The sequence below is a fragment of the Mauremys reevesii genome, linkage group 5 (genome assembly GCF_016161935.1).
Source record: "Mauremys reevesii isolate NIE-2019 linkage group 5, ASM1616193v1, whole genome shotgun sequence".
NCBI classification, from domain to species: Eukaryota; Metazoa; Chordata; order Testudines; family Geoemydidae; genus Mauremys; species Mauremys reevesii.
This window is the reverse complement of record NC_052627.1, coordinates 137,094,770-137,118,720: the sequence shown is the minus strand read 5'-3', so window position 1 is coordinate 137,118,720 and position 23,951 is coordinate 137,094,770. Positions and strand designations below refer to the sequence as shown.

Genomic DNA, 23,951 nt, shown 5'->3' with positions numbered 1-23,951 from the left:
GAAAGAACAGGAGTGCTTGTGGCACCTTAGAGACTAACACGTTTATTTGAGCATAAGCTTTTGTGGGCTACAGCCCACTTCATCAGATGCATAGAATGGAACATATAGTAAGTGTGTGTGTGTGTGTATGTACACACATACAGAGAACATGAAAAGGTGGGGGTTGCCCTACCAACTCTAAGAGGCTAATTAAGAGAAAAAACGTTTGTAGTGATGATCAAGATAGCCCATTACAGACAGTTTGACAAGGTTTGAGGATACTTAATATGGGGAAATAGATTCAATGTGTGTAATGGCTCAGCCATTCCCAGTCTCTCTTCAAGCCTAAATTGATGGTATCTAGTTTGCATATTAATTGAAGTTCAGCAGTTTCTCATTGGAGTCTGTTTTTGAAGCTTTTCTGTTGCAAGATTGCCACCTTTGAGTCTGTTACTGCGTGATTAGAGAGGTTGAAGTGTTCTACTGGTTTTTGAATGTTCTGATTCCTGATGTCAGATTTGTGTGCCTTTATTCTTTTGCGTGGCGACTGTCCGGTTTGGCCAATGTACGTGGCAGAGGGGCATTGCTGGCACATGATGGCATATATCACATTGGTAGATGTGCAGGTGAACGAGCCCCTGATGGTGTGGCTGATCTGATTAGGTCCTATGATGATGTCACTTGAATAGATATGTGGACAGAGTTGGCATCGGGCTTTGTTGCAAGGATATGTTCCTGGGTTAGTGTTTTTGTTCTGTGGCGTGTGGTTGCTGGTGAGTATTTGATTCAGGTTGCGGGGGCTGTCTGTAAGTGAGGACAGGCCTATCTCCCAAGATCTGTGAGTGAGGGATCATCTTTCAGGATAGGTTGTAGATCTTTGATGCGCTGGAAAGGTTTTAGTTGGGGGGCTGAAAGTGACGGCTAGTGACGTTCTGTTATTTTCTTTGTTGGGCCTGTCCTGTAGTAGGTGACTTCTGGGTACTCTTCTGGCTCTGTCAATCTGTTTTTTCACTTCAGCAGGTGGGTATTGTAGTTTTAAGAATGCTTGATAGAGATCTTGTAGGTGTTTGTCTGAGGGATTGGAGCAAATGCGGTTGTATCTTAGAGCTTGGCTGTAGACAATGGATTGTGTGGCGTGTCCTGGATGGAAGCTGGAGGCATGTAGGTAAGTATAGCGGGCAGGTTTCCAGTATAGGGTGGTATTTATGTGACCATCGCTTATTAGCACAGTAGTGTCCAGGAAATGGAGTGCTTGTGTGGATTGGTCTAGGCTGAGGTTGATGGTGGGATAGAAATTGTTGAAATCATGGTGGAATTCCTCAAGGGCTTCTATTCCATGGGTCCAGATGATGAAGATGTCATCAATGTAGCGCAAGTAGAGGAGGGGCGTTAGGGGACGGGAGCTAAGGATGTGTTGTTCTAAGTCAGCCATAAAAATGTTGGCATACTGTGGGGCCATGCGGGTACCCATAGCAGTGACGCTGACTTGAAGGTATCTATTGTCCCCAAATGTGAAATAGTTGTGGGTGACGACAAAGTCACAAAGTTCAGCCAGAATTCAACTATGTATACAGACAACAGATTTCCAAAGGGGTCTGCCTCCATTTGAAAATTTTTAGGAGCAAATGAAAAGAAGGTTGTAAACCACTGAGAGAGACAACGCCATCATCTGTCTCACAAATGCATATTACTGGATTATTATGTACATTGCTCCACCCATTAAGACCCAGATTACCACATTTCCCATCAGTTTTTTTGCACACTGTTCAATTTCATACGCTGCATCCAGCAATGTCTGCTCTGCGGGGTAGAGTGTAGCATGGTCCTAATGATTGAACCAGGTTGATGAAACGTTTGTTCTGACAAGATGAAAAGGAGACTCTGTTGCATAAATAAACGGGGCAATGTTTTCATCTATGGAGTCTTGCTGAAATTTGCTGGTCCTGATTACGAACTCACCCGTGGTTTTATGGGATGATGAAGAAAGTCTTTGGATACCAGTATTTTCCTGTCTGAGGTATGTTTAATTGCGGCACTGCTGGTGTTGCCAGCAGATGACTCTGAAGCTGTAGATGTTGAAGATGATGGATGTTCATTATGTCTAAGCTGGACCCTGAAACAATGTTTTTTTTAAAGTAATTTGCACTCTCTCACTTAAAAAAAGAGAGATTGCAAATGGACGAATCCTCCTACTTTAGCTGCTTTGTACCACTAGATGATATAATTTATTCTAAACCCAGTTTTATAGAGAAAATAATAAATCATAAGGAGTATCTAAATCTTTGTGAACCTTTAGCTCTAGCAACATATCAAAGAGCTTGGGGGGAGGGGGGAGATTTTTTTAAATGTTGAAATTCATAAATGCCCAATAAAACTTTACTTTTAAACAGGAAATCTTCACCTAGGAGGTTTGTTTATACTGAGCAATAAAAAAAATCATTTCAGAAGTCCAGCAGTAACAGTAAACTGGTATTTAATAACATACCGGTTCTAGTATGGACACATTTTGAAATTCATAAGTAATTTGTCATAAATCTGTGTTTTGGTCAATCTAGGTTATCATTTACTAGCAGAGGCAATCTGTAAGAACAGTGAAAATTAAGTTTACTAACCAGTTGATCCAGCTTGTTCGACAAGTCCATATGTTCATCTTCAGTTACTGCCTTCTGAGGACCCTTTTTTTGTGATGATGTTTCATTCTGACAACTAGCCCTTGCATCTCTTTGTTGTGCTGTTTAGACTTGGCACCTGTTCCTTTTTTACCCAGAGGTACAGGTATTTCTTGAAAATATTCCCAAATAGGGTCTTTTTACGACCTGCAGCCATGGCAGTTTTTTTCCTCTCCAGTTCCCAGCTGTTGAAATCATCCCTGGTGGCTGCGCTCTGGAGAATGTTGTCACCTCTTCATGCAATGTCTTGCTTTGATACCAGCGGCGCACATTCTGCTCCTTCTCCCTTGTCACACAAGTCCTCCGCCCCACCCCCAGAAAATAGAACTACTAACAACAATCCAGGACGTCTGCTCGTGTAACCCACACATCTTTTGCACTGCATTGTGTTGTTTGTTGAAAGAAAGCAAGGGAGGCAGTTGTGTTTCTGTGTGTTTGTATCTGTTTGTGTACACGTGCAAGGAGACAGAGCAAGGGCATTGATCAGAGGGCCTAGAACCATCCAGAAGCAAGGGCTGGGAGTTATTGGGTGGATGAGTGTTTTTCAAGAGTAAGTTTCTGTGGTGGGTGAAGTCAAGGCACAAAATGAGATTAAATTAGCTAGAGGCATAAAAGCTAACAAGAAAACATACTACAGATACATTAGAAGCAAGAGGAAGACCAAGTACAGGGTAGGCCTGTTACTCGATGAGGGAGGAAAAATAATAACAGAAAATGTGGAAATGGCAGAAGGTCTAAATGACCTTTTTGTTTGTTTTTTTTTCACCAAAAAGTTTAGAAGCAATTGGACATCTAACTTAATGAATGCTAGTGAAAATGAAGTAGGATCAGATGCTAAAATAGGGAAAGAACAAGTTAAGAATTTCGCAGACAAGTTAAATGTCTTCAAGTCACCAGAGCCTGATAAAATACACCCTAGAATATGCAAGGAGCTGACTGAGGAGATGTCTGAGCCATTAGTGATTATCTTTAAAAAGTTATGGAAGACGGGAGAGATTCCATAGGACTGGAAAAGGATGGGGTCTAAATTAGCTGTTACCACTCAAGAAAGAGATCTTGAGGTCATTGTGGATAGTTCTCTGAAAACATCCACTCAATGTGCAGTGACAGTCAAACAAGCAACAGAATGTTGGGAATCATTAAGACAGGGAGAGATAATAGGACAGAAAATGTTATATTGCCTCTACATAAATCCGTGATACGCCCACATCTTGAATACTGTGGGCAGATGGGGTCACCCCATCTCAAAAAAGATGCATTGGAATTGGGAAAGGTTCAGAAAAGGGCAACAAAAATGATTGGGATATGGAACAGCTTCCATATGAGGAGACTTTTCAGCTTGGAAAGAGATGACTAAGGTGGCGGGGGGATATGATTGAGGTCTCTAGAATCCTGACTGGTGTGGAGAAAGTAAATAAGGAAGTGTTATTTACTCCTCTTAACACAAGAACCTAGGGGTCACCAAATGAAATTAACAGGCAACAGATTTAAAAGAAACAAACGGAAGTATTTCTTCACACACCGCACAGTCAACCTGTGGAACTCCTTGCCAGAGGATGTTGTGAAGACCAGGACTACACCAGGGTTAAAAAAGAACTAGATAAGTTCATGGAGGATAGGTCCATCAATGACTATTAGCCAGGATGAGCAGTCCATTCCCTAGCCTCTATTTGCCAGAAGCTGGGAATGGGTGACAGGGGATGGATCACTTGATGATTCCCTGTTCTGTTCATTCCCTCTGGGGCACCTGGCACTGGCCACTGTCAGAAGACAGGATACTGGGCTAAATGGACCTTTGGTCTGACCCAGTATGGCTGTTCTTATGGACAAACTGGAGAAATGGACTAAAATAAATAGGATGAAATTCAGTAAGGACAAATGGAAAGTCGTCCACTTAGGAAGGAGCAATCAGTGCACACCTACAAAATAGGAAATGACTACCTAGGAAGGAATACTGCGGAAAGGGATCTGGGGGTCATAGTGGATCACAAGCTAAATCCGAGTCAACAGTGTAACACTGTTTCAAAAAAAGAAAACATCATTCTGGGACACGTTAACAGGAGTGTTGTTAGCAGGACACGAGAAGTAATTCTTCCGCTCTACTCCACGCTGATTAGGCCTCCGCTGGAGTATTGTGACCCATTCTGGGAGCCATGTTTCAGGAAAGACGTGGACAAATTGGAGAAAGTCCAGGGAAGAGCAACAAAAATGATTAGAGGTCTAGAAAACATGAGCTATGGGAAAAGATTGGAAGAATTGGGTTTGTTTAGTCTGGAGAAAGGAAGACTGAGAGGGGACATAACAGTTTTGAAGTACAATAAAGGTTGTTACAAGGAGGAGGGAGAAAAATTGTTAACCTCTGAGGCTAGGACAAGAAGCAATGGGCTTAAGTTGCAGCAAGGGAGGTTTAGGTTGAACATTAGGAAAAACTTCCTAACTCTCAGGATGGTTAAGCACTGGAATAAACTGCCTAGGCATCACTGGAGATGTTTAAGAGCAGGTTAGACAAACTCCTGTCAGGGATGGTCTAGAATAGATAACACTTAGTCCTGCCATGAGTGCAGGGGACTCGACTAGGAGACCTCTTGAGGTCTCTTCTAGTGCTCTGATGCTATGAATATTCATAACTTGAGAACTGAGCCAATCAGAGCTCAGGTGAGGAGACGCTATAAAACAGGAGCATGAGACCATGCTAATGGACTCAGTGGATGATGCAGAATGAGATGCCTGATGGTGTCTCCTGGAATTGGAGACGTGGTCCAAACAACTGTGATGACTTTGCCAGTCTCCTGCACCCAGTAGCACGGCCTCTGGGTCCCCTGCAGTATCAAGCCCGTAATACATTGCATGACCTATGTGACGTTATTGGTATAAATGGGGACCATATAGAACATGGGTTGCAACCAAGGTCCTGTAGTGGCACCAAATCCTAAGTAAAGGGGGTCATATAAGGTGTCTAAGACCAGGTTCCGGGTTGCTGGTTATAATTATGCTGTCTGTATGTCTGTATCATTTTTAGTTGAAGTTATGAATGTTGGCTCGATGCTGTCAGTATTTCAAGTTTGTGCTGTGCTTCTGGGGGAAGCCTCCCAGACAAGCTGGTGTTAGCTCTGCCTAGCCTGTTTGATGGCCCATTAAGGACCATTAAGGACACAATGGACCCATGGAGAGAAGGCAGACACGCCTTGTGACTCAGCAAAGTATGCAGGGACTGGCTCATGTGACTCAAGGCTCCATTTTGCTGTAAAATTCCACAGTGAAGACAAAGGGATTCTTACACCTGGAAAAGTCTATATAAGCCTAATGCCTCATCTCCATCTTGTCTTCAATCCTGCTTCTGACCTCTGGAGGGACTTTGCTACAAACTGAAGCTTTACACAAGGGACTGAAGGACCCATCCCAGTGGGGGATGCTCTCCAGAGACTTAATCTAAACCTGCAGTTTACTTCAGCACTGCTGCAAGCCTGAACTAAGAACTTTGCCATTACTGTATGTAATTGATTGCATTTAACCAATTCTACCTCTCTTCTCTACCTTTTTCCCTTTGTAAATAAACCTTTAGATTTTAGATTCTAAAGGATTGGCAACAGCGTGATTTGTGGGTAAGATCTGATGTGTATATTGACCTGGGTCTGGGGCTTGGTCCTTTGGGATCGAGGGAACCTTTTTCTTTTATTGGGGTGTTGGTTTTCATAACCATTTATCCCCAGGACGAGTGCACTGGTGGTGATACTGGGAGACGGGAGTGTCTAAGGAAATTGCTTGTGTGACTTGTGGTTAGCCAGTGGGGTGAGACCAAAGTCCCTTTTGTCTGGCTGGTTTGGTTTGCCTTAGAGGTGGAAAAACCCCAGCCTAGGGCTGTAACTGCCCTGTTTAAGCAACTGGTCCTGATTTGGCACTCAGTTGGGTCCCGCCAGAATCGCTCCGTCACAACCTATTGTGCCGTATTTATAAAGCTTGACCTCAAAAGTTAGATGTTTTTCCCCGTGATTTTCTTTATCTAGAAAAGCAGCCATTAACTCAGCTTTTGATAGAGGCTCATGGATTCAGCATATTTATTTTTTATTTAAATATTTTAAGAGATTATAATAAGTTTAGACCTTAACATATTTTGTATTAAATTCAGATTTCATTTTAAACCTACTTATTTTAAAAAGAAACTTATTTAAAATATTTTTTTTAACCCATCCTGATTTTGTTTATCCTGAAGCTGGTTTCATACCTCTTAAGCCACCGGGTTTAAGCCTGGCAAGCATCCATCCTTTGTTTTAGCTGTACGAGGGCAGCACTGCCGATCTGTCACTAGCTCCACACACTCTGTCATGTCCGTCTCCCCGCCTGTCCCCCCCATGCAAAGACAGAGCAAGATTTTGTGGGTTGTGCCCAAGCAGCAGCAATCTCGCTAAGAGGCGTTTGAGTTTAGAAGATCTGATTCTTTGGGGTGGATATGCTTTTCTCCATTTGCATACAAATGAAAATACTTCAGATAATACTGTGTGTGTGAAAAGAAACAAAAATTGATGTGTCTATAGGATGCTGGTCAGAATGGGCAGGAAATGTGACACTATTCAAACTTGTCCCATACTCCCCTGGCACGGTTATGGGTCTAGCTGTCCTCTTTTCTTTCCTCATCTCTGAGTTCACCCTCTTAGCTGTTCAGCCTCTTACCTTTACCTGGCTGGGGGTGGAATTTTGCATTTCTTCTACGCAGAGTCAGGGACCCAGGTACATTGCCCTGTCTCTAGCAACTGCTTATCTCCTTCAGGTCTGCCTGGGTTTCAGCTGCTGTTTCCTCCCTTTGGGGCTCTGTGACTCTGACCAACAGCCTCCCAAAACCAAGTATTTTTATTCAGCTGTTGGAACAAAGCTTTAGGGGAAAGGATTTTAAAATGACAAACAGCCTATTGCATTTGGTCTCATCTAATCTTCCCCTTTAGTACGAGCTGAGCGAGCCAGGCGTTCCTCTGCAGTTAGAGGAATGGAACAGATGCCACTCACGATGTCCTAGCACACCCATGTCTGTCTGACTCTGTCTGGTTCTCCAGTCCGCCCTGGTCAGGGGGGCAGAGTCTGATATCCAGTCTGACCCCTAGACTGAGTAGCTCTTCCACTGGATGGTACTGAAATACCGCCCTAATTACAGAGCCAGATACAGCATTAAAGAGCGCCCCCCACCACTTCTGTAATAGCCACCCACTCTTGCTAAAAACGGCACAATTAGGTTTCAGAGTCAACATTCAGCTGAGATGAAGGGAGGGGTTCTCCCCATTCTGTTATAGCCCCTCTCGTGAGTGGTGGCATGTGTCAAAGCCTTGCGGATTGGAGTAGAAATCAGTGACCTGGCTTTCGTCTATTTTCTTAGTGCAGCTTGTTCTGTGGATGCTGGATAGACCAATCCCTGAACAGAGTTGGTTACAGCAGGTAACCTCTTTTTCGGACGTTTTCTAATGCCCAGCTCCCAGGAAGTGATTGTGTCTCAAGCAACTGTTTAATTAGATTAAGGTCAAGACCAAACCCCCCTCCTGTTTGCAACAGCTCCCCCCAAAACAGAGAATGCATTTTAAAAATAACTTAGCAACAATGAAGGTTTTCATCCAAGACTGAATGTGGCTTGCAGACTTAGACGACTGTGTAAGCCTGTGTGTTCCAATGCCAGCTGCTGCCTGTGGCCAGACCCTAGCGGGAGCAGCTCAGCTTCTGGTCCCAATTAGGTGGTGTTCTGGCAGGAGGAAGGGCAGGTCTGTTGGTTAGTGTGCGGAGGGGCTGGGTTCCCATTCTGGCCGCGGACTAGGACAAGTCACTTCACAGAGGGGGAACTGCAGCACCGAGGGGTGAAGTCGGGTTAATAGCCCTGCCTGGGCCCACAAAAGGGGTGTGAGGATGAGCCATTAACAGGGCCTGACCAAATTCACAGTGGTGGAAAACGTGTCATGGACTGTGAAATCAGGTCTCCTGCAGGGAGGGGAGCAGCAGGACTTGCTCTTCCCCTACACAGCTGCTCGGGGGACGGGGAGAATCAGACCCACCTCTGGGGTACCTTCTGGGGCTGGGCGGCAGCCCTGGAGCTTCCTGCAGCTGCAGGAGGGTGGTGGAGGTGGGTCCATGGGCGGTGCGTGAGCCACCCATTGTGGGAGGCTAGCCCCTGCCCCCACCCCCACCCCTTTTTCCTGAGATCCCCCACCGGAGCTCTGAGCCCCTCCCTCCTCCCAGTGGCTGCCAGCCCTGATGCCCCAGTCCTGGGCCACCCCACCTGAGCGCCCCCAGCCCAGAGCGCCAGGCGCCATGGCCCCAGCCCTGGAGTGCTGTGGCCCCACTGCTGGGCGTCCTGAGCACAGGCAGTGTGGCCCCAGCTGCCCCAAGTCCTGGCTGCAGGCCGGCCACCCTAACCCCCCAGAAGAGGAGCAGCCTGCCTGGGCTGGGGCCAAGGGGGAAGTGGCAAGCGGGAGGGGGCCTTGGGGCGGAGCGTGGGTGGGGCAGTTTGGGGAGGCTTAGCCTTCCCCAGCCTACTATATGCGCTGCCCATGGGTGGGTCTGATCTCCCCCAGTGCTGCTGGGAGAATCCTGCAGCCAGGGGAGGTACCTGGATGTGGGTCTGATCTCTGCCCCCCCTCCCCCCCCCGAGAAGAGCCATGCAGGGGAAGAGCAAGTCCTGGCTGGGAATAGCAGCAAGGAGCCTCTGGCTGGAGCACTCCCAGATCTCACCCCCCTCCAGGAAGCTCCAGTGGGCAGGGCAGAAGTGAGGGGGGGGTGGCAATCCCGTGAGCCCCTGACACCAGCTTTGCGACACTCGCCCGTGATGCCCTTTAGGGTTGGCACCCCCTCTGGTTACAGCACCCTGACATTTCAGATATAAACACCTGAAAATGTGCAATTGACTAATTTTCAAATCCTATGGCTATGAAATGGACCCTGAATTTGGGAGGGCCCTAGCCATTAATACCTGAGCCACTCAGATGGGCTGGGGTCACTTTAGCTTGTGGGCAGTCTCTGAAGACAAGGGGACTCCTCGTGCTTCATTAGGCATGTATTTAAGTGCCTTGCAGATGGGGGCCCATATCAAGGATCAAGATTTCCTGTTCCTCTTGCTCAGAGCTCCTCTGGCGTGTTTCAGAATCGGGTTAAACACTGCCCTCCATAGGCTGCTCTGTGAAAGCAGCTGGGCCTTCACTCTCTGCTCACCCTATGCCGACCGCCTCTCCGTCCTCCCCTCTTGGTGCAAGAGCCTTCTGTTTTTCAGCCCCTGCCACTGAAGACACCCCCATCATCCGGCTCCAGCAATTCTCTCTCTCTCTCTCTCGCTCTCATTTCAATTCTCTAGGGAAATCCTCTCTTCCCTCCCTCCCGCTGCGGTGTAATTGCAGCCCATATGTAACCTTTATTTTAGCTTTACTTCTGTGAGCTATTTAATCCTGCTCTTCAGTCAACAAAGTGCTTTATGATTTATTTGCAGGGGGGTGCTACGCACCACGTAGGTACTGCAGTGACGGGGGAGCTATAGGAAAAAGCGAAGCTAGGCGCGCACAAGGCAGCGATTAGATTCCTGCGAAGACAGCCCGTCCCCCAGCCAGTGCAGAATCGTTCCCTCTTGTACAGCTACAGCTGTGTTTGGCCAGTTGGATTCTAAATGATCCGGGTGGTGGAGATTCCACTGCTTCCCTTTGCAAATTGCTCCATCTTGCTGCCGTGACGCTTGTCTTTAAATTAATTCCATTATCCCTCCTCCTTCCTCCCCCGCCTCCCATGATCTAGTGTTATTAGTGCACCTGCATCCTCCAGCAGAGCGGGGAGAGAATGATGGGAAGCAGAAAAGAATGGCTCTTTGGTGACACTTTCCATACAACATGGCGTCTTTCTCAATAACTTGGTTGGGCGGAAGCTCCTTCTTTATGAGCCTAGAAAAAAGACTCGATCAGTTTGGTTTTCGGAAGACATCTGCCGTGATAAATGACTCTCAATATCCTGACTTAGCCAGCATCACTGTTGCTTCTTACTCTCCCATTGTTGACCTCCGGAGCGCAGCCGCTTTATTTCAGAATGCCTGGTCCATGGGGTTTTACTGATGGACCTTTCAGTGTAATTGGAAGGAAACGACTGAGGCTTGAAAAGCCCTCTGAGCCTGCCGCTGTTCACGGTGGCCGCTGTCGCAGACGCTGTCTCTCTTGGATGGGTTTGGTTCAGGTTTCCCTCCTGCAACGTGTTTGTGACTGGGTCTAGAGGCCCAAGCCAGGATCAGGCCTGCATTGTGCATAGACCCAAGACAGTTCCTGCCCAAGGAGCAAGGAATAGAACGCTTTCTCCTGACTCCCAGTCCAGTGCCTTATCCACTAGCACTGCCTCCCCTATAACAGAGGCACAACGCAGCCGTGTGACTTTCAGAGTTTTATTAGAGGAGAAACCCTGCTCCAGCGGGGTGTGACTGCAACTTTCCCACAGCGCTTCTCACCCGTCAGTCTCTGCTTGATGGGCTGGAGCCGTAAACTCCTGCCTGCCCCGCCCCAGGGGACTGAACGCTAGGGGGTGGAATTCACCCTGCAGGGCGTGACAGTGCCTGTGTCGGGGGTGGCATTTTGAGGCCCCAGCTGTGCAAAGGCGAGGGGTGGTCATTGCACTATCAGTAACATGGACATTGAATCACAAAGCAATTGTGAATTTACCAGTGACTCAGTCAGACTAGAACCCAGGAGTCCTGACCCTTAGTCCTGTGTGCTGGCCGGTAAGCGTGTGTGTGTGTCTCTCTCTCTTTCTCTCTTATATCTAAAAAGAAATATTTTTTATTTATTTATTTTTTTTAATGGGAGCTGTGAGGTTTTAGGTTGTGGCTGTGATGCGCGGCTATAGAGCTGAACTGTCATTCAGACTCCTGGCTCCTGTGTCCAGCTTGGTCACCTGTGACTTGCCGATGTTCCCGGTGGAGGTTCTGCATCCGACGCCTTGTTGGAGGGCAGGATACTGGGCTAGGTGGACTGTCGGGCTGACCCAGGCTTGCTGTTCTTCTGTTTTTTGGTAACATCAGTGGGATTTGGTGCTCTGTTTTTTCAGGTCACCTTTCAGAGTCCCATTATCTCCTGCATAATTGGGGTTAATTGAGAAACTGGCCTCCCACGTGGTGTTAACACAGAGCCGGTTAGCTGGGAGGATTAATGAGAAAGTGCTGTAGTTTGGGGGTGGGGTGGGAACAGCGTGTGCTTTAGGAACGGGTTGCTGTGGGTTTGATCTTTGAGCGCAGCTGTAGGACGTATTTGAAAGTTCATGAGACGTCTCAACAGCCTCTGGTAAATGTGGATGGGCAGAAGTGTGAAAAGGAGACAGAGGCTGAATTCGTCTCAGCAGAAGGGCCGACTGATTTGATTCAAGGCCTAGTTACCAAGCATGATTTCAACAAACGGCAGATGTGGAACTAGAAATGAATGAGTCAGAACTGGTGGGTCAGATATTCGGCCTAACTGGCTGACCAAGTAATGAGGGGGATGGGCTATTCCACTCACCACTCCCTTTTTGGGTCCTTAAAGAAAGACTTTGGGTGTGGGAGGGGGATGGGGGAAATAGAAGAACAGAGGGAGGCTACTGGAGTGAGCTTCACCAATTCTCTGCCATCCACACCATCTCCTAGGCTCCTGGGTCTTCATCAGCCTCCACCTGCGGGATGTCCGGGGCAGAGAGAGGGACCCAGAGGACATCCCGGGGCTGAGACGGGATCCGACTTGAAGAACAGCAGCAGCAACAACGGCTCTAGCTCATCTCGACTCACGTCTCTTGTCCCCCCACGAACGGTTATTGCCACCTTTGCTTCTACCTCAGAGCCTGTCAGACAAGGGGCTTTTTCTTCTGAAACTCTCTCCGGCTAACAGAACAAGGGGGGTGGGGGTGTTACAACGAAAGCCTGACTCAGAACTTTCCCTGCTTTTCCTTCGTTTCTGTACCTTGAATAAAAAGGTTAAGGGTTTGTAATGGGACCAAGCAGGCTCAGGCCTGTGGGGACCAAGCCCTGGATCTTGATCAACACTGTTTAAAGCTGGGCGGTGACGGGGTTAACACCTTTGGCCCATATATTTCATGGGGGGAGGGATAGCTCAGTGGTTTGAGCACTGGCCTGCTAAACCCAGGGTTGAGAGCTCAATCCTTGAGGAGGATATTTAGAGAACTCGGGTAAAAATCTGTCTGGGGATTGGTCCTGCTTTGAGCGGGGGTTGGACTAGATACCTCCTGAGGTCCCTTCCAACCCTGATATTCTATGACCTCTTGTAAAAACCACGGAGCTGTTGCATTAACAATGTGGAATAACAGGAATGTAAAATGAATAACTCGCCTTGCAGCAGCGGTTTCTGCGCCTCCTGTCCCACAGGCCTGGGCCTGGCTCTCTGCTCTGGGCATTGGCACTTGGCGCACGGATGTCATGTAACCGCACATTCAGATTCAGCCTGGCTGCCTGGCTGTCGTCACGTGTGGCACATGCAGGGCGCTGGGTCCAGCTCTGTAGCTCGCTCTGCAGACCTTCCAACCTGCTCCCCTCATCGGGTCGCCAACTTTCTAATCACACGCCACTGAATGCCCCTGCCCCGCCCCCACTCGCTCCATCCCCCCTTCCTCTGTTGCTCGCTCTCCCCCACCCTCACTCACTGTCACTGGGCTGGGGCAGGAGGGGGTGAGGGCTCTGGCTGGGGCTGGAGGTGAGGGCTTTGGGGTGCAAGAGGAGGCTCCAGGCGGGGGCTGAGAGGTTCGGCGCGTGGGAGCGGGCTCAAGGTTTGGGCAGCTGGTTGGGGTGTGGGAGGGGGCTCTGGGGCAGGGGGTTGGGGTGCAGGCTCCAGCCGGGCGGTGCTTACATCAGGCGGCTCCTGGTCAGTGGTGCAGCAGTGCTAAGGCAGGCTCCCTACCTGCCCTGGCTCCGTGCGGCTCCTAGAAGTGGCCGGCATGTCCGGCTCCTAGGTGCAGGCTCTGTGTGGTACGCGCTGCCCCTGGCCGCAGGTGCGGCCCCCCCCCCCCCGATCCCATTAGCCACGGTTTCTGGCCAATGGGAGCTGCGGAGCTGGCGCTGGGGATGGGGGCAGTGCGCAGAGCTTCCCTGATTGCCCCTAGGGATCGTGCTGGCCGCTTCCGGGAGACGTGTGGAGCCTGCCTTAGCCCTGCTGTGCCGCTGACTGGACTTTTAACGGCCTGGTCAGCAGTGCTGACTGGAGTCGCCAGGGTCCCTTTTCAATCAGGCATTCCCGTCGAAAACCAGATGCCTGGGAGCAGGATAAACCAAAATAACATGAAGCAGCAAAGAATCCTGTGGCACCTTATAGACTAACAGACGTTTTGCAGCATGAGCTTTCGTGGGTGAATACCCACTTCTTCGGATGCAAGTGACATGAAATTTCCCCCAAAATAAAAGAATTTATATCTTAAAAAAAAATTTCTCAGGGCTCTGGGTATGGATCTCTTATTCAGGTTGCTGCTATATTTGCTGCATTATTACAAAGCATTGGTGTTCATCTTTGATGGCTAAAGGATTCCCGCTACGGCATAAATGGGTAATGGCTCGGATTTGAGTTACTCATTCATTAGGTGCAAAATGAACTGGCGGGAGGGTGGAAGAGACTTGGGCCTCCTTGGGGAGAGCACAAAGCTCTCTACTTAGTGCATGCCAGTAAATGCACCATTGGGGCATAAGAGAAATGGGTTGGAGAACAATAAAGCACAGTAATCAAGTGCCGTTGGATGAACCTGCGTTTGCCGCCCTCTGGGGCGCTGTGTTCCGTTCGGGACGCCCGGTCTCCAGAAGGACGGGGCAGGAGGAGGAGGCGGTTCAGAGATGGGAGATGAAAACGATGAGGGGCCTAGGAGGAAAGCTTCCGTGTGAAGAGAGTCCCAGTCATTTTGCTGTCCTGCGAAGAGGCCCTGATAAATGTGTTGTACTTTATATGAAGGTTCTAATTATGAAGGGTTAATTAATGATTAATAGATGTTATATCAGCATGTTAGACACGAGTAGCATGTGCTAAAGATGGTTCTAACTATATAAGTGGAAGATGTTTGAGATATCAGCCATGCCCGTGTGGGTGAGGGTCTCTCGCCTGTTTATGCAAGGGCAGACTAGATGAACATAATGGTCCCTTCTGGGCTTCGCCTCTTTGAGTCTATATCGATCTGTTGGGCTCCATAACAATTGATTCATCAGTTATGAAAAGATCTGCTAATCAGGTATTAACTATTTATAGTAAGTTTCCATTTATAAAGTGTGACTGATAAAGGGATCCAGAGGAATATGTGGCATGTAGGGGGAAGGCTGGACACTTTTCTTTAGCTTGTCTTATAATTCAAGAAGATGAGGAGGACAGTTGATGGTGAAAGGGAGCAAATTTTACAGCTGATCAAAGGAAATACATGCCAGATGATGCATGATAGTCCAGTCCAGCCCTGAAGCCGGGAGCAGTGCGGGGCTAAAGGAGGTGGCTGCCCTGCAGCTGGGAGCGGCGCAGGACTGAAGCCGGCAAACCTCCTCCCCACTCCAACCAGGAGCAGCGAGGGGTGTGTGTGTGAGAGAGAGAGAAGCCGGGAGCCCCAGCGCCCGCCCGCCGAAGCTGGGAGTAGCACTGGGAGCCCCCTCCACCCACACATATCCACTAGCTACCCCCTGAGCTCCCCCCTTCCCGCACACAGCCCCTAGCTACTCCCCTTCCCGCACACAGCCTCTCGCTACCCCTTCCCTGCACCCTGAGCGGTTTTCAGACTCTTGGACCTGACTCCCCCCTTTGAGTTATGTTTTGGTTGCGTCCCCCCACAGCCCAGACAGGCTGGGTGGCGTCGGGAGTGAGTCGGGAGTGGAGGGGGCGCTCCCTCCCTGGACCCCGCTGTGCAGAGCTGCCTCGAACCACACCAGCTCTTGCCCCTCCAAATAGAAGTAAAACTAGGCCTATGCCCCGAGTTTCTCCCCCCTCCGCCAGACCCTGGCGTTCTTAAAGCATGTTGAGGGGAGGCCTCAGCAAGAAAAAAGTTGCAACCCCCTGGTCCAGACGGATGCGTTTTGGTGCATCGCTAGCAGACCCCGCTGGAAGCGCTGAAGAAATTTTAGGAAGGCGAATTAAATCTTTGTCCCAGCCCTAAACCTGGTAACCGGGCATGGGGCGTTCAGCATGTAAGTCTGTGTTTCATTTTAAACCCAGCTAAGCTTTGTTACTCGCCTCCAAGAACTGAGCTCTGTTTCCTTACAGGTTATGGTGCTATTGGAAAATGGTTTTATTGAGAGGCAGGACGAGATCTGTTCGTTCTTTTCCTTGCACTATGTGGCTAACGGAGATATGTGATGTCACTCTCTCTTATAATCAGATCTAGGCCAGGCTGTATTGCACCTGCTGAATGAATTCACTTTTCCTGAGATTTGAAGCTGGATGACTTTTAGAAAGTTGGAACAGGAATCCGAAGAACTTGCAAGCTCTAAAGTTTTTGGTGGTTTAAAAACTGTCCCAGTTAAAATCCGATTGCAGCAAACTTCCTCTGCAAAGTGCGCTTTACTCTGAAAAGTGACTCAGTAAAACGGACATCATGGGGCTCTGTGTCTTGAGTCTCAATTTCCATATAAGAAGTGCTCAGTTTACAACTAAAACAGAAAAAACTATACTAACTGCCAGCCCTGTCAACTTGGGCTGGGCTCAGAGAATCAAGCTGGGTTTCCTCCTTCTAGAGCAGTAGTTCAGAAACTTTTTACCTCATGCCCCCCTTACCCATGTCTGCATGTCCCCCCCCTTCCATGGAGCCAGGAGTGGGGCCACGGCTGTGGGGGTGGGGTGGGATGTGGTCAGGGTTAAGGGGGCCGAGGCTGGGGGCAGGGGCAGGAGCGGACCCCCAGGTGCGGGACCAGTGGCCGGGACCCCTGGGGTCCAGGCTCCAGCTGTGCTCCCCAGATGTTACTCTCTGCCCCCCTAGGGGGCAGACCCCACAGATTGAAGACCGCTGTTCTAGTGCACCATGGGCAGTACCAAAGTTTCTGCAGAGCCACCCTTCAGTAGGCTCGCAAAGACGCAATGGATTGTCCCTGTAACTGGAGATTAGTGAGCAATTGGGTAGCGGCGTGGGAAGGAATAGAATCTAGTTCCTTCTCCTGTGGGTGTGCTGGCTTCGGAGGCTAGCAGGAGCACACAGCATTGGAGTAGTCAGATATTGTGAGCATATCCAGGGAACATATGCATGGAGGAGAAAAGATGTCTTTGACAAAGCTTGCTTAGTGTAAGAAACCTGGTGGGTCCCTCTGTTATAGCCCTCCCTTTATCTCCTCCCTCCAATAAAGAATTCCAGTCTTTGCAATCTCTCTCCGTGTGGAAGTTTCATTGTTCTGTTGCTCGTCTTTGACCCTTTATTTCTGCTCTATTCTTTCTGAGATTGGCCAACCGGAACTGAATGCACTCTGCTAGTTGTGGACTAGCCATTTGATTTATACTCCGCTAATGTATAATGGTCACGATTTTCTTTCCTGATTGCCAAAGGAAATCCAGGGTTCTCTTTAAAAATAGGCACTATATTAGCAGTGTGCCAGTCTTCAGAAACATTTGCTGTCTGAGTCGCAGTTGCCATATAAGGTGGTCTGAGTTTGCAAGTAATTTTTTTTTCCTATTGGCCAGTCCGCCCAACTCCCTCTGGGATCAGAGGGTCAAGCTGGGTATTTTCCTTCTCCTGCGTCATCACCAGTTATGAAGGTTTTGCAGATCAGCGCTCCAATGGGATTGCATAGACGTAACTTTTGCCGTTTCTTGTTTGAAAAAGGGACCTTATCAGTGCCGTATGCTGACAGCCCTTGGCAAGGGTCGGTGCTTGGGTCTGCCATTCGGGATGGTCAGCCAGTTCGCTGTGCAGAAGAATGGCTGGCTGGTGCCATGGAGATTGTGGTGGAGTGAAGGCTTGTTTTGCTGCCTTTACAGCAGTGGCATTGTCCTGGAGGTTGTGGTTGTGCTTCTGGCAGAGGGTTTCAGGTGCTTGGTTTTGTTTTTAACATCACTGGTGTCTAACAGTCTCCCTCTGCTCTTCATCTGCCGTAGCTCAAGGCAATATTCTTGGTCGGTGTGGTGGTGGTGGTGGGGAGTGGATGGCTTGGGGCCAAGGTGTCAGTGGTGGGGGACGTCAGTCAGGAGATTGTACTGTTACCCAGCCAAGGCACCCATGAGTTAGTGTATCTGGGTGGCTTGTTCTCCTTGGATGAGTTGAAAGTCCTAGGGAGGTTTGGGGACGGGTCATCTAGGGTCATGAGGCGTTGGTCAGACCAGGAGAGCGGTATGTTGGTGGCATCTCCAGTGTGTCCAGTCCTAGGCTGACGATAGAATCTGAGATGTGTCCAGCTGCATGTGTAGGTCCAGAGGCTGCCTGGGAGAATCTCTTGGTTTCCATGAGGCCAGGTACCACTGCATCATTGAGATTGTCTATTTGACGGCTTGCGGACTAGGAATCTGGGGGCCCCAGTACTGTGCTGGGCAGCAGTTCTGTAAACTCCTCAGCTTCCCACCTGGAACTCTGGATACCACCAGGAGTCCTAGGTTCCCTTGTCCTTTGTCTGGCAGATCATATGGATGCACTCCAGTGTCTGTCTGTCTTTGATGGGGCCAGTTCTGCATTTTGAGGCTGGAGGGGACCAGGACAGCTACTCCACCTCTTCTCCTTACGTCTGGGCATTCTGGGGTCTGTCTTGGCTGTTGGCGTAGAGAGGATGTTGTGGGAATAAGGGCTGGGCTAGAGGTGGCATTGACCCATGTCTCTTGATGCAGGCAGGGCCAGGCGCTTCATCCCAAATGAGAGTGTGGATGGTGCTGCAGCATCAACGAGAAAAGAGTGGGAGAGACGGGCGGTTTGACTAGAACTGAGGCAAAGCCCTATTTTTATCTCTGACGCGTCTGCAAACAACTTTCAATAGAAGTGTGCTCTGGTATCTGGTACAAACTGTTCTGTGTTGAGACTCTGGAGAAATGTTGTAATGTTTAAAAAAAGTGTTAATGAAACTCTAGCTGGTTCTGGCTGGGTGGGGGGAATACGTTAAGGATATTTCTCAGGGAAAAAACCCAAGTGTTAGGTAAAGGCTCCGTTTTACACCATTTCTGGGAGATACATCCGTGGTGGGATACACATCTGCTGTTTGAAATCTGTCTCTGTCTCTGGATAATCATTCTCTTCCGCTTCTTTTAGAGTAGAAAAATATTTACATAGCGTCATTTTAGCTGACAACTCAGTGCTTTGAAAGTCAAGGTTGCATGGGCCCTCCCCCATTGTACAGATGGGTAAACTGAGGCACAGCAGCTTTTGCTCAGGGTCACACGGCAAGCTAGTGGCTGGGAATAGGTCTTCTGTCTCCCAGTTGCCTGCTCCACTAAACCAGGCTGCTGCCTTTTCTTTCATAAGGAAACCAATCTCCTTTTAAAACGCTTCTACCTTTATATGGCATGGCACGTTTCCTGTTTGTAATGCAGTAGCACCTGGGGGGCTCAGCTAAGATCAGGGCCGCATTGTGCAGGGTAACAGAGGGAGGCAGCGTAAGAGGCAGCTCCTGCCCCCAAAATTGAAGTAGACGAGACAAAGGGCGGGAGAAGGGAAATGTGTTATGGGGATCAGAGGCCCAGAGGTTAAGTGACTCCCTTGGGGTCACCCGGGGAGTCTGTGGCAGAGCTGGGGACTGAGCCCTGTTGTGCTGAGTGCCCGACCAAGCCCAGCGTCTGTCACCCAAGTGGCTGAAGACGACCGCTTGAGTGCTGAAGCCAGTTCCAGGGTATCTATTTGAGTGCTCCTTTGTTTCCAAGAAGCAAGGGGATCTTTTAATTCATATAAGCTGCAGGGAGGCTGCTCTCACCATCCACTTCCCCGCTGAGCATCGCTTGGCCTGCTTTAACCCTTGGGGTTGTCCTGCCTCGGCGGTACTGCGAGTAGACAGAGCCTCTGCGTGACTGCAGATGCAGGACTGTGCTCGAGCGTGTGCTCCAGGACCCAAGTTCCAGCTGGAGGATTGGCTTTTACAGGGGATGTTCTGCGCCTGCTTCCACTTGTCGCACCGCAGCCTTAGCATGGTTTTCTGAGTGTCTTACGCCTGTCAGACGCTAGGACCCAGAAGAAGCCTTTTCGGGCGCTGATCGGGTGCAGTGCTTCAATACAAGACCTTCCTGCAGGCAGTGATCGGATGATAGGTTGATTCTTCCCCCGCTAACCTGTCCAATTCTGTCCCCTTCCCTTCCCCAGCTCGTGTTGGAAGAGGTCGCTGTGTGGAGGATGGCCACCTGCCCATTCGCCTGAAGTTTGAACACGCCTGTGGGCTAGATGGCTGCAGCTAATAAGGGTAAGTTACCATGCTGCAGGGGCTCTCTGGTCTGCGTAAGCAGGGACGGAGCTCCTGCTCCCTTGCAAGTTGAATTGTTTTTCTCTGCTACTTGCAGAAACCAGGCTAAGACAGGGTGGTAAATTTGAAATTCAAAATAGTTTAGCCCTAGAAGTCGGATCTTGTCTCTGATTTTGAAAGCTGAACTTCCCTTCCGCTTTAGATTTTAGAACTTGGACTTGTTTTAATCCTGTGTTTTGGGGAGGCGGGTGCTGGCGCTTCCCCCGACCCTTCGCAATTACCTGGCGAGTCTGATCTAGAACCATTTCTTCAGGCTGCTGTCGCGAGATGAGTCGCCTTGATCGACGTGCTGTAACTTGGTTTGCGCGCCCACCTGGGCATCTGTAGCTTCGACTGGGAGCTCTGGCGAGCGAAGCCAGGACAGGGAGGGGGAATCCAATGACATTTTGTGTCTTTGCTGCGCGTTGAGTCTGCAGCGGGGATGGGTCTTGCTGCGGTACTTAGCCAGATGCAATCCAGGGGCTTGCCAGGGTACTGGCAATGCCTCCCTCGGTCAGGTGAGGGGGGTGTGAGGGGGGAGAGACAGGCTGCCTTTCCTCATTGCTGGTGGGGTTTGGCTGCCGGCTGGTGTCCATGATCCCAGCTGTCTGATAATGGCTTTCCTATGCCCTGCTCAGTGCAATTCCCAGTCAGTTTGATCTTGTTCGGGCTTGGGAAGGAGGCTGGTGCTATGTGTCCTGGGGGCACCGTGGCTCAGGATTGACAGAGAGAAGAGTCTCTCTGTGTGTCTCCTTGCTTGTTTTATTTTTAAAGTGCCCAGCACTGCGTTTCTCTCCTCTCAGTCTGGGAGTGGACTTGGACGCTATCGAGTGCCTCTGTTGGCTGCTGGGGTCTGCTTGTTTCCCCCGAAGGGATTTTAACCAGGAACACGGGAGCTCTTCCCTCCTGTGCTGAAAATCTGCCAGTGCAGCTGGCTCAGGTTCCGCTCTCCGTAAGTTGCCGAACAGCAGCCAAGCAGGGGATCGTGGGGCCGGTGATGTGGGCTCACCCTCCTTGCTGTGGCTACGGGGTTGGGATGCCTGAGACCCTGCCCTCCTCCTTGGGCTGGCTGCTCAGTCTGCAGCAGCCCTTCATAGCGCCACGGCACTTGAGGCTTTGCGGGGGGCGAGTTAGAGGAGCCCCTCTTAGTCTGCTGTGGCCACTGAAGGTTGAGACCCCCAAGGCTTCCTAGGCTGAAGGACAAACCTGCACCTTCCACAGCTGGTAACTATGGACGTCCCAGCACTGCCATCCTGCTCCGCTGGGAGAGGGGAGTTTAAATGGGGGGCAGGGTCCCACCTTTGTCCCATGGCAGCCCCGCTGTTGGTGCTCTGCCGAGCTGGCACTCTGCAGGCCGAGGGGATCGTAGCCGGATCCCGCTGTGCCGCTCTCCTTGGCCAGCGGTCGCCCCCCAGTGGGACATGTGGAATGTAGGGGGCTGTCTCACCAGGGAAGTGCTGAGCCTGCGTTCATGTGCCCTGACTCGCCGTGGCTGGGTGGGGGCTTGTGGATGGGGAGAGGTGCCAATGCAGCCTCGTGTCAGAATGAGCTGCAGGGAGCTCGGGGGGTTCCCTGCCCCCCTGGAGATGATGGGGCTGGTAGTTACTAGCCCGCTGTTTGTTCTGCTGCTTGCTGTCCCTCTCACAACACCCTGTCCCGGCCACCCCCTTTCCAGGGCAGAGGAACCATCTGGGGTTCCCTGGTGCTGCATTTCAGCCCTGCTCAGCCAGGCCGGGGGAGCCTCTGCCCTGAACCTAGGGCTGGGCGTGGCTGGGCAGGGCACCGGTCACTAGGCTGGGCCACCTGGCGATTGACTGCGGTGACCCTGCAGGGGACAGGGTAGGTGAAAATCGCTCATGGTGTTGGCCAACTCCTCCCCTTCCGTGGCAGATCCTGGAGTAAGACACCTTCCCCCCAGCCCACCCAAAGGGATGTGAGAGAGATGCACAGCTAGATAATCTCTCCAATCCGGAGTGAGCATCTTTCTTGCTGACTCATGTTCCTGTATCCGCCTCCACTCCCTTTGCATGCAGGTCAGGCGTGCCCTGGCGCTCACACCTGGCCGGGCTGCTGCTGTGGCTCCGCGAGCTGATTTTGATTTCAAGTTCCTCAGCGTAGCTGGAACTTGGCAGCCAAGTGCTGTCTGTGCTGCCGTCGTGCCCAGAGGACACGGCTGCGATTGGGGCCTGTTGCACTAGGTGCTGCTGCACACACACAGTACGAGTGTGAACTCCCTCGGGCCGGGGCTGTCCAAACAGGCAACGCAGACGATGGGAATAGCCGCATCCTCCTCTTGCAGGTGCAGCATTGAGACCAGAGCTGAAGTGACCTGCTCAAGGTCACCCAGAAAGTCTGGCAGAGCCAGGAACTGGGCCAGGTCTCCTGAGTCCCAGCCCAGAGCCTTATGCAACAGGGAACCCTTCCTTGCGGTCTGACTGCTGGGTTTGTTATAGTGTAGCCTGGTGCCTCCTGGACAATGAGAGCAAGGTCCCTGCACAGAAGAGTTTGCCACCTAATATAAATATCATCTTCCCGTCACTGAAATGCAGTCACCTCTGGTGCTGGACTCAGGAGGTGTTGAACAGCACACAGCCAGCCTGCAGCACAAAGAGAGGACTGGCTGTAGTTGAAGCTGTACAGTGAATCTAGTTACTGCGACTACAAACACCTTGCTGCTGTGAAAGTGCCGGGGGGAGGGTTAAGAACCACAAATGGTCAGGGCCTCTGGTCTACGTTTCCTCTGGAAGACTGTCCCCCTAGCACCCCAGGATTCCCTAGCACCATGCTGGGGCACTGGTGATGAGGCGTTCTGAGACAGCATAACATGCACACTGCTGCACTGTGGGTTTTCCTAGGCAGTCGCCCAATATCAACTAGCCCTGACCCAGCCTGCTTAGCTGCTGGGACCTGCTGAGTTTGCAGCATGAGGTGGCGTGGGTAACTTCTGGGGTGAACCCACAGAAAGGAAAGGTGATGGGAGGCTGTGAGAGTCCCTGGATAGATCCATCCCTGCTCGCCGCGGCTTGAATCTGTTGAGGGGCTGTAGCAGACGCATCAGTTCCTCCATAGCTGACACATCTCCTTGGGAGCGTGGCTTCCATACGCGGTCTCCAGGGCACGTCCGCTAAAGCCAAGTGTCTAGAAACAGCCTCTGGAGCCCAGTGATCGTGGGTTGGCTTTGTGTTTCCGACAGCGCTGCCACAGACTCCCCGCTCCCATCCCCACTCTCTCTGCCCCTCTGCGGCTGGGTCTTGGAATGAAGGACTGCAGAGAGGCTGGGATGGATGGCCTAGTGGAGAGGGCATTAGCCTAGGACCTGGGTTCAAATCCTTGCTGCACCACAGACTCCCTGTGTGACCTTAGGCTTGCCCCAGAGTGTTTCTCTGCCTCAGTTTCCCATCTGTGCAATGGGGATAATAGGCCTGCCTCACAGGGAGGTTGTGAGGATAAATCCATTAGGGACTGAGGCTCAGATCCTACAATGACGGGTGTAAGTGGATGAGGGAGTCAGACCTCCCACCTCTCCCCCTTTTCCTTTCGTTCTCACCATCTGCCAGTTGAGCAGTATGTCAGGGCAGAGGGGAGCTGCCAATCCTTTGGCTTCAGCATCCTTGTTTGGTGCTCGCAAAGCAGCCAGGGAGCAGAGGCAATGGGAGCCTGTTACCCTCAGCCCTGGGAAGGCTGGGGGGACCTGTTTCAAGGGCTGGAGTACTAATTCCATTAATTCTCAAGTGCTGTATGAATCCTGCAGTGGAGGGAGGGGTACCCGATGCTGGGTGCCGACTTGTGCATCTTGAAGCATTTATTTTGAATGCAAATAGAAGCAGGTTTTTTGCCAAGCGATTTTGGAGGAACAATGCTGGGTTAATTATTCTCACATTTTGGTAGTCAAAAAAGACTCGTTGTGCTTTGAAGATTTTCTTTAAGAATGTAGCAATCTGCTCTGGCGTCTCTGCCAGCTGGGAGCCTTTGGGATGGCTGCT

At 50.4% G+C, this 23,951-nt stretch overlaps 1 protein-coding gene across 2 annotated transcripts in view; it reads left to right on the top strand.

Annotated features, from left to right (window-relative positions):
- C5H20orf27 (chromosome 5 C20orf27 homolog) overlaps positions 1 to 23,951 on the top strand; it is a 163,992-nt gene that overhangs the window by 24,682 nt on the left and 115,359 nt on the right. For both annotated transcript variants that reach the window (XM_039540921.1, XM_039540920.1), the window contains one exon: positions 19,833 to 19,929. In XM_039540921.1, coding sequence (XP_039396855.1) covers positions 19,911 to 19,929 — 19 coding nt within the window. In that variant the 5' untranslated portion in view covers positions 19,833 to 19,910. The remainder of the gene's footprint in view (positions 1 to 19,832; positions 19,930 to 23,951) is intronic.